Genomic DNA, 10,002 nt, shown 5'->3' on the forward strand with positions numbered 1-10,002 from the left:
TAGAAATTTCATTTCGTTTATTTGGTTTAAAGTATGCTTGTAAAATATAATAAAGTATATTAAGCTGGTCTTTTGTTATACGTGTAATGCACTTATGTTTTTCATAAACCGAACACGCTCAAATATCCAATAACTTGAGTTATTTCCTCTCAATCAGTTATTATATACATACACACCCCACATAATAGTATTAATTGGTATGGTAATGTTTGCTTAGATTAGTTACTACGTACAGGTCGTAAACTGAACAACAACAAACAAGCAATAGATTAGTGGAGCGACTAGAATTTAAGAGCTAAGTAAATGTAAATGCGTAAGAATTCGGGTGAATGGTAGAAAAACGAAAATAAAAATAACAATTCAATAAGGTGAAGAAAAAAATTAGTTCCAATAAAGGAAACTTAGTTCCTATATAAAGTTTGCTAACAAGTTCCTTTTAGTGGCGGCAGCCAAGTATAAAATAATATATAAGCGGCACTGGAGACAACATTCGATGATTCCAAAGGCGAAACAACTTGATCATCGAATTTAAACCAGCGGTCATATTTAGCGCTCTTGCAGAATGCCGTATAATGGCCACCCTCCATGGTGCCGTAGTGATTTGATACGGCATACAATCTGAATGTCTTTGTTGAGGACATAGATTCGACACGTGCTAGATATGGTTTCATTTCCAGATTATCCAAAGGAAACTGTACATAATTTTGTTTCTTAACATATCCACCGCTATTACTGGGATCCGCATAAAAGCTATAATAGGAAATAAACATATAAAAACATGATTATCCAACTAATTAGAAAAATTCTAAATCTTAATCCCTACCGTTTCAGATGCACTACCAAAATTGGAGGTAACTTAGAAATGTCCAATTTCTTAATGGCATCACGTTTCGTGTTGCACTTGGGACAGTTCCAGCCGTAGATTTTCTCACCACTGAAGTACAAGTCCATACACTGATTTAACTGACAAAGATTTGCATTGGGCGGCAACTCCATGCTGAGATTCGAAAAGCACTCATATGTAGCCGACTCTTTGCTGCAGGTAACACACTTGACTGTGCTTTTGATTTGTCCATAAAATAAATGCAAGATCATACTCTCCTGGGATTTTGTAAATTCCAGCCAGGATTTCTCCCAAGCTAGCACACTATTGGCTCTACGCCGCACTTTAATTGTCTGCAAATCGGAATGCAGCCAATCCATCAGAATGGTTAGAAACTCATGAGAGTCCTGTTGATCAACGCCTCTAAATGTCTTCTGGTACTGTCCCACAATGTACTGTAAAAAATTATAAGCAAATATTGGAAATCGTGTAATATAAATAATGTATTTGCCATGACTTACGCGTAAATCACGACTGGCGACACACTTGTATTGGCCATTCCACAGTTCCTTGATAAGTGCAGCAACCTCTTCGATGACCTGTCCATTCGTTTTATTTTGACGACTTATGTGCTTCTTGTATTCGTTTGATACACAAAAATCTTGTAAATGTGACGTGTTACTTAGGCACTGTAGTATACTATTCATATAGCAAGTGTTGCCTAAATTCTTAAGACCAGTTAGACCGAATCCCTGCAAGCAAAAATAAATATATATTAAAAAATATGGTCAATGCATACTCTCTCTTATACTATATTAATAGTTTAGGCTTATTGTCAAATTACACGTCGAAGTGGAATAATGGATGTGTAAATATTGTAAGTTGCTGGCAGCTGAAGTTTGACGCCCGGAACGCAAGTTGTCAGTTGTCGCATTTGGTGCACTTCGAAATTGTATGTGAAATTGGCTCGAACATGCTTTGTGTTCGGACAATGGGCGACTGAACGGTGTTATGGCAAAAACAAATATGCAACTTACGCCCACAAAACGTGACGTGACGTGACAAGACGACCCCAAAGCTATTGATTTGCAGAAGGCTATTTATAGGCCTAGCGACCACTCACCACATTGTGACCAATAACTGGCGAAAAATATCGGATTCGCGACGCTTCAGTCTCGGTGACGGCTGCTCGACTTTCGTTCCGCGGCTTCGTTGCCCGATCGTAGACGGGACGCGAGTTAATTATCGACTGATCATTGAGAATTCTATGCTGCATCTCATCGATTGGACTGAGTGGTGGTGATTTGTCATTGGGTGCAATTGTTGGTTCAACTGCTGGCTTGTAGTGTGGCTTTGTCTCGCGTGCAATAGCCAAAAGACGTTCCCGTTCGAGGCGATCGCGTTCATGCGTCTCATCAAGCCTTTGACGTTCCGCAATCTTGATCTCAATTTGTCTGGTAGTCTCATTGTCATCTTGCAGCACTTCGTCTTCTTTCAATTTCATGATCCTATCGCGTATACGATAGTTTTCAAGTCGCTGCATTAAAATATATGGCAATTAAATTATAGTAGAAATAATTAAATACTTCCAACTCACATTATCCTTGGATTCGCTTTCGAGCTGAAGCAGATTATAGAGGCTTTCCTGTCCTTCGCTGCTCTGGGAAGCACCCGCTGAGTGCAGACGTCGCCATTTCTTCGATGCATCTTCGAGGAGCCTATCGTTTTCTTCCGCCCGCTGTAATAGCGTTGCGTGCTGATCACGGAGTTCCTCAATAATTTGAGTGCTTTGTGGTTGTTTCAAATGGTTTTGTTGGGTGCGCAAGGTTGTGGGCTTATTGGCGCGATTGATGCTGGGTCGTTGGTTTTCTTTGGAATCGAAAATTACTATGTCCTCCTTCATGGTGATATCATTTATTGATGGATATTCAATGTCATCGATTGCGTCATTGTCATTGTTGTTATTAATTTTGGGCGCCGATACCGAGGGATTGGTGCAGTAAGTTGGATATCGGATAAGAAAATTTTCATAGCCACCTTCCAGAATTTGTAGGGGGGGGCACGATAGTTTACATCTGGATCCCACTGCAAAAGAAAATGTTGAAAATTAGAATACAAAATTTAATAAAATGCGTTTTAGTTACATTTTGCAATATGTCCAACAACACGGCAATAGGCGTGGTGGCAATAGGCACCTCCGTCGTGCTCCAGTCCATAAGCACCACAGATTCCTTCACCGAACGGGATGCCCAGGAGGCCTTGTCTTTGCTACTGAGACGTGCCTGTAATCTGCCCGCGGACATGCTGCAAGATGAAATGATTTTTAATTTACAACTAATTACAAATGTTCATAGGAAACTTATATCATGAATATAAGAATATATATTTAAGAATAATATGAATAATTTGACCTCATTACTTACCCTGGTGTTATCAGCTCCTCGGGAACATTGAATGAACAATAGTAGTTCAAATGGGAAGCGTCGTAGTCAGCGCTACTGCGACAGTCCATGACCAGCACAGACTTCTGTTGCATCCGCTTGTACAGCTCCTCGCAGCTAATAATACCCAACTTCGTATATGCTTCTGGAGCTGACAAGGAATTGATTACATCATTGCTCATTGATTGGGCTGATGTGCTTAGATTTGAATTTGAGATTCTGCTCTTGGATGTCTCCAGCTCCTTATAGCGATTGGATAAGGACTTATAAATTATTTCCAGTTTATCCATAGCGTTACGATTGTCGGTATTGTCGCCAAGTATCTTATGTACCTCTGACTTGTTCTTGGAATAATCAGGTCTCTTGCGTATAATGGACAGCATATTAAAGTACTTCACGTATGTGATGTAAACCAATTCCTCATCGCCATCTCGCATACGCTCATTGGCAACCTCGAGCAGTTTATTTGCCGTATTCAGTAATCTAAAAGCAATTGAAAAAATTGTTGACATCAGCATAATGTGCACATGCACAGCATCGTTTGCCAAGCGTCTTCTGAGACAGCTTTGGGCGTGTGTTGAAGTTTCCACTTACGTTTTCATACCCACGTTGCGATGTTCTGGTATTGCAGTGTGCTTGTCCAGATCGTCTAGCGATGTGCCTAGGTAAAGCTTTTTTAAATGGGCCATTGTTCTCAATGTTCGACGCCGATCGACGCTGTAATTTATGAGCTGCAATTCTTTTTCCAAGAAAGTTGCCGAGCTAATTTTTATTTAGCGCATGTATGTGTGTGTGCGTGTGTCTATGGAATTTAGCATAACAGCGGTAATAACTGAGCATTTGTTGAACTGATACACTTGGCACGCTACTATTAGAACTCAACGATTGACTATCAAACCAAGCTTACTATTTTAATAAATACTGCCGTTTTTTTAATTTGACACAAAAAGTTTTGAATAAAAATTAGTTTACGAACAGCAGTTAGCCACTTGCAATTATTATCGATAGGCAAATCAGCTGTACCCAGGGCTGGCAAAGTAATCTGATGTTATCGATAACATATGAGTAATTTTGTGGTGGTTGCTCGATAAGTTGATTGAAAAGAAGAAGAGTTCAAATATGCAGTACGTTGTTAACGCTGCTCCTCCCAGGAGCGCGAAATTAATAGTTATTTGAATTCACAACCACTACTAATGCAACTTTATAAAACAAGTTACAACTGAATTCAACAATTGATAAATTGCAAAAAAATTCATCTTATAAAGAATAAAAAAAAATAAGTTTTGCTCGAAGATGTATTGGTTTAAATTTGAAAATATAAAAGTTTTAAAAACTATTGCTCTAAAACTTGTTTTACAAGCTTAATAATTATTTTCTCCCCATAGAGTTCTAACCATTTTCCGGCCCTTAGAATCTTTTCTAATAGTGTTTTCAATTTCATTAATGTAATTTTTTATCTTCATGATGTCCGTATAAATGGCAGGCGTCGAAGTATTCTGGCACGTGAAGCCAATCGAAGCAATGCCACAGAGTTCTTGTTTGTAAACCAGCGGCGAGCCGTCGTCGTAGAGGCAATCTCGACGATCCTTCGGTTGAACTACGCACAGAATCGTATCCGATAGAAATCCAGCTTTGTACTTCGTTGCACATTCCTCCTTATTCTGAAACGGAACAACTACAGTCCTCGGGTTCGTTGATGGTTTCTGCACAACGATGCTGCTATATCCCCAGCCGAATGTATTATAAAAGATGCCCGTATCTGGCGGAGTATCGCACAGCTTGATAAACTCGGTCAATCTGCCTTTGATCGGCATTCGCAATAGAATCAGTGCTATATCCGATTTAGTTTGGCCAGCCACAAAATCATCAGGAATATAAACGTACTCGACTTCGGCAAAATTTTCGGTCTCATCTTCTTTGAAGGCGGTACCCTCGGCAGTGACGCCAGACGGATTCCAACGGAATGGTTCCATACAATTGGCCGATGAGATAACCAAATGATGCGAGTAGTAGGCACCACAGCAAGCAAATGCACCATCGGCATTTGTGATCCGAATCAGCCATCCGCCCATATTCGGTCCCGTATTCGATTTCATGCCACCCCACAGTCGGTTTGCCACTTTTACTTTTCTTGTGATTGATTTGCGATATATTTTACACCATATCGATGATAGTGTACATAGAAATAACACTGACAACAATAATAATCGCGCTCTCATTTCAACAAGTGTTTATCTATAACTGTTGCGAAATTTACTGTTTCGTTAACCATGTAGAACTTATTTGTATTAGATTCGGTTTTATTTGGGTATTAGCCGATTCGAAGTAGTGTTGTGTAAGATTGACCTTTCGAAGCTGCGATTTGGTTTCAAAGAAGGTTTTACAAAAATCAATCTATAGAATCAGACCGCCGACTGCCTCTCACTTCTTCATCAATCTTCTCGATAAATTCCTTAACTTGATTGATATTGGTATAAACGCCCGGCTTACTGGGATCCACACAAGTTGAGTCGATAGACACAATGCCACAAAGTTGATTGTTCCAAACCAATGGACAGCCAGGATCATAGAGACACTGTCTACGATCGGTGGGATGTGTTACACAGAACACACTCTTGGAGATTGTTACTCGACGATATTTCGAAAATTTCTGTTTACACATATTAATGTCCTGAACGGGCACAGTGGAATTTCTGGGATCCAATGAGGGAGCTTGTATCGAGAAACTGCTGTAGCCCCAACCAAATGATGTCATCATCATGGAATCGTTAATATCCTGTTCGCATAGCTTTATAAACTCGGTCAATTTGCCTTTGATGGGACGTCTCAGTCTGATCACAGCGATGTCCATTAAATTCTTCGTCACTTTGAATTGGTCGGGAATGTAAACCGTTTCAATAAATGAGAAATTATCTTCACCATCCAGCATGGCAATCCCTTCAGCTGATGCATCAGCTAGATTATTCCGATACGGTTCAATGCAATTGGCTGATGTGACGACCAAAAGCGGTGCAATATATGCGCCACAACAGGCAAAGTGTCCGTTCCCATTGACAATACGGACCAACCAACCGCCGAGATCATCGTGGGTCGATCGCGTCCATTGGCGTTTATTTATTGCCGTTTTTGTATTGATAGGGAACTTGTAGACTTTGCTAAGGACCACCGATGTCCAGTTGAATAACAGCAGACACTGCCAAATGTACAACCTCATGATGTATTCAGCTAAATCAGTTGAGAGAAACTGACTTACCATATCATATTTGCAGGGGCAAATTTGTTATACCTATAATTGCAATTTAAGTGCATATTATATGCGCTATACCCAATTGGACAATTTTTAATTCATTCACTTTGTTAGCGTATAAAAGAGAAACTTCTTTAAAACTTATTATTTCTAAATTTTGATTTATATTACTTGGAAACTGCTTCACGTTAGCATACATTTTTCACAAACAAGTTTGACCCGCGAATTATAATTTAATCTCTATTATTAATTTTTGATAATATTTATTTTTCTATTCATTTGCTTTTGTTCTTAATAATTTGTACATTATCTTACTTTGTAACTGGTTGTAGGATAACATATATCCACATATCTTATCACGTTCGTATTCTTTTAGACCCTTGGAATTATAATTTAATCTCACGGGAAAAACACGTTTTTTGCAACTTGACTGATTATTTCGCGAGTGTTTTTTTTTAAACTTAAACTTATTTTTATGCCTGTGTTAAGTCGTTTGACGTCGACATGTCAGTAGCGTATATAATTTTGGAGCGGGTGTTTAAAGATCAATTCGGTTGGATATTTTTGGCGTATTCTCGAGACTCGCTAAAACAGTTAATAAGTACGTCGGAGATGACATCACAGAGGGTTGGGTTGCGACGCCCCACTTGCGCACTTGTTGTGTGTATAGCGGTACTTTTACTTACCAGCCAACCAACCAACCAACCCTAAAAATAACAACAACTGAGCATATTGGAAGATGTGTGCGCAGTTATTTTGGGAATTGCGCAATTTGGGTTTCAAGTGCAAAAACTGGACGCTGAACTCGACAAAAGCGAATAAGACACACTTCCTGACACCTAATTCGATTTGTGTGCGTAGGGCTTAGTTTAGTTTAGCTTGGAGTACGATCTTCCGGCATTGGCAGACGCGACATGAGGCACGTAAGCATCCAAGAAAACGTTGACCAGCTGCTGCCTGTCCGTTGGCAACAATGCTTTGCTGCCTAATTGTCAAATTGAGACACGCATTTCAATACAATATGTGCCCATCATGATTGGTCATAGATTCGCAACTGACTGCCCCACAATTTGCCATGCCCAACATGTCCAGACAGCCGTGGTTCGCACGCCCAGTTCAACCTTTTGTCAGCTCTCTCACATACGAGTATTTAGCATAATTTCGGCGTATTGCCGTCATAGCATGTGTTATCCGCTGCGCATTCCAAATGAGGCGGGAACGCGTGCGCAATCCGATTCAATTTTTGCTGGGCATAGCCTATTTGCCTATTTAGAGTAGGGGTTACTTTAACCCTAGACTGCACGCATATGAACAACTTCATAAAGTGAACATAAGGAGACAGAACTTTTTAGGAAGTTATAGAACAAAAAGTAGTGATAGAAAGACTGACAAAATCAGAGGATAGATTGAGAAAACATCAGTTAAAATGTCTTAGACACAAGTTTTTGGCTTTCTAGTGTTAAACTCGCTTTATGAGTTCCCCTTTGCAATGTCCATTTGGCATACAAATCGCGTCTTAATTTGTACAAGTTGCAAACATTGTTAACACAAATTGCCTTTGTTTCAATTGCTTAGAACTTCCTTCTACGACAATAAACGGGGCGAAAAAATACTACACGCATTTCAAATGACTTCTATAGAAATGGGGGCTTCACTTTCAGACTCCAATTCATTTCGTTTATCTCGTGCATCGCTTCCCGGCTTATGTTTAATATGTTTTTGTTTTACTCCTGCGCAGGCAAAAACACAACTGACATCTCGTTATCCCCGCCGTCCACAAGTTTCTTTCACTTACTCGTATAAAAAACGAGAAGAGAAAAAATGAAGATGCAGAGGTGCTGAGGTGCTGTCTGGAGTAATCGGAGATGGTTAGTGATCTCAAGTGGGCCCATCTGTTGCTCTCGCTCGTTTTGTTGATACAGGAGATGCGGCGCATAGTGTAATTGATTCTTCCTGCCCGGTTGTCAGGAAGCTAAGAAAAAACGTGGACATTGCGATCGGAAGCAGCGATAATATTATTTTGTGGCTGTCCATTGATCAGTGTAATAATCTTCCTTTGATCTTGAATTACATTTGCAGGCTGCAACTAAATTAATGTATCCCTCTTTTTAAGAACCCTCTCATGGGTGTTCCAATGTTTGAAGAGTTACGATTTAGAAGTTCGTTCTTAGCACAGCTTCTTTTTTTTTGTTTAATCTTTTTTGGTGCTGAACGCAGGTTAATAACTTGACTGGCTGCGGTGTAACCTGATATGGCATACAGGTCCACATTTGAGAGGTGCTTGACCCATAACTCACACAGACTCTGAGTCATAGTTGGGAGCTCTTCGCATCACTTTTTCGTATTGAAATCAGGTAAATTGTAATCGACACTTTTGTGAGAAGTGTCTGCAGTAAAGATGCTGCTTACCCCCATTTTAAATGACCTCAAACTTATGACTTTTGAACTTTCAATATTTCTTTCCCCCCTATGCAATATACGTACGTTGCGTATACGCCGCGTTAATTGCATTGATGCACCCCCAAAGTCGATGGCACCTCATTTGCACCCGGTTTCTAGTTGAACTGTGTTTAATTAACGCGTTGCTCTTCGATTACCTAACGCTGTGGTTGGTATGAGTTGGTCACACTTTGCATAACCGGCGAAAATGTTGCGGCTAACCGCAAAACGCATTTCCCACTTAGAACATGTTGAGGCGCAACTAGGGAAAACGTGTTGTAAAAGGACCGCTCAGTTCGATGTAGTTGTGTTTGGTTCGTATTGGTTCGTTTCGGTTCGATTCGTTTGGTCTTTTTGGCATTTTTTGGGGAGCGCCACGTGTAAGTGATGTATTGACTCCTAAAGTTTAGAAGAAGAATAGGAAATTGCAAAAAAATAATGTGTGTAAAGATTATATAACAAATAAGAATGTTGTTGGAGTTGCTAGGCTAAAAAAGTTGGCTACCATAAGTTTGTCTAATAATCTGGCCGGATTTAACAAACTAGCAAAACTTTGAGAATGCCAAGTTCTTAGCCAACATTCTTCACGGCACTTTAACTTAAACTACAGCAGCAGCAACAATAAGTACAAGAACAACATGCCAACAAGTGGCAAGTGGAACTTACGTCATTTTGGAGAAAGTGTGTTGCCAAAGTAACCGCAAGCATGTTGTGTTTACCACCCCTTGGACCACCCTTCAAAGCCGTCGTAAAAACAAAAAAAAGCGAAAACCAACCCGAAGTGAATCGAGTTGAGCGAAAGCCGCATCACCGCATCCAACTCGAACTTGTGCGCAGGAAGTCAGTTGCTGCTGCTGCTGTCGGTGCTGCTGCTGCTGCTGCGAACGAGACGAAAGTGCCAAACCAAACCAAACCAAACCGAAAAAAAAAAGTGAAAGGAAACCAAAAACAGTTTCGCAACGAACGCAGCTCGCAGCAGACGCAGCGGCAGGCGCTGGATTTCAGGTCCGACATGCAGGTGGCATGTCCTCCGAGTCGAGTTATCGAGTCGT

At 40.3% G+C, this 10,002-nt stretch overlaps 3 protein-coding genes across 3 annotated transcripts; all 3 read right to left on the minus strand.

Moving 5' to 3' along the window:
- Nucleotides 1–6: 6 nt before the first annotated feature.
- LOC133836441 (ubiquitin carboxyl-terminal hydrolase 8) lies at nucleotides 7–4,267 on the minus strand. The gene is given in 9 exon segments (XM_062266935.1): nucleotides 7–750; nucleotides 824–1,278; nucleotides 1,345–1,575; nucleotides 1,947–2,360; nucleotides 2,421–2,879; nucleotides 2,882–2,908; nucleotides 2,968–3,127; nucleotides 3,247–3,747; nucleotides 3,859–4,267. Coding segments are annotated over 9 exon segments (2,670 nt in total). The 5' UTR covers nucleotides 3,954–4,267; the 3' UTR covers nucleotides 7–422.
- A 268-nt stretch (nucleotides 4,268–4,535) lies between these two features.
- Nucleotides 4,536–5,502, minus strand: LOC133836442 (seminase-like). The gene has a single exon (XM_062266936.1). It carries the CDS (start codon nucleotides 5,481–5,483, stop codon nucleotides 4,626–4,628), a length of 858 nt encoding a protein of 285 aa, XP_062122920.1. The 5' UTR covers nucleotides 5,484–5,502; the 3' UTR covers nucleotides 4,536–4,625.
- Nucleotides 5,503–5,653: 151 nt separating this feature from the next.
- On the minus strand, nucleotides 5,654–6,478 carry LOC133836760 (seminase-like). Its single transcript, XM_062267349.1, has one exon. The coding sequence runs from the start codon at nucleotides 6,476–6,478 to the stop codon at nucleotides 5,654–5,656; it is 825 nt and encodes a 274-aa protein (XP_062123333.1).
- Nucleotides 6,479–10,002: the final 3,524 nt, after the last annotated feature.

Source organism: Drosophila sulfurigaster, chromosome 2R (genome assembly GCF_023558435.1).
Source record: "Drosophila sulfurigaster albostrigata strain 15112-1811.04 chromosome 2R, ASM2355843v2, whole genome shotgun sequence".
Classification (NCBI taxonomy): Eukaryota; Metazoa; Arthropoda; class Insecta; order Diptera; family Drosophilidae; genus Drosophila; species Drosophila sulfurigaster.

Coding starts and splice junctions, on each gene's coding strand:
- LOC133836442 (XM_062266936.1), bottom strand. CDS start 5,483: ATGAGAGCGCGATTATTATTGTTGTCAGTGTTATTTCTATGTACACTA.
- LOC133836760 (XM_062267349.1), bottom strand. CDS start 6,478: ATGAGGTTGTACATTTGGCAGTGTCTGCTGTTATTCAACTGGACATCG.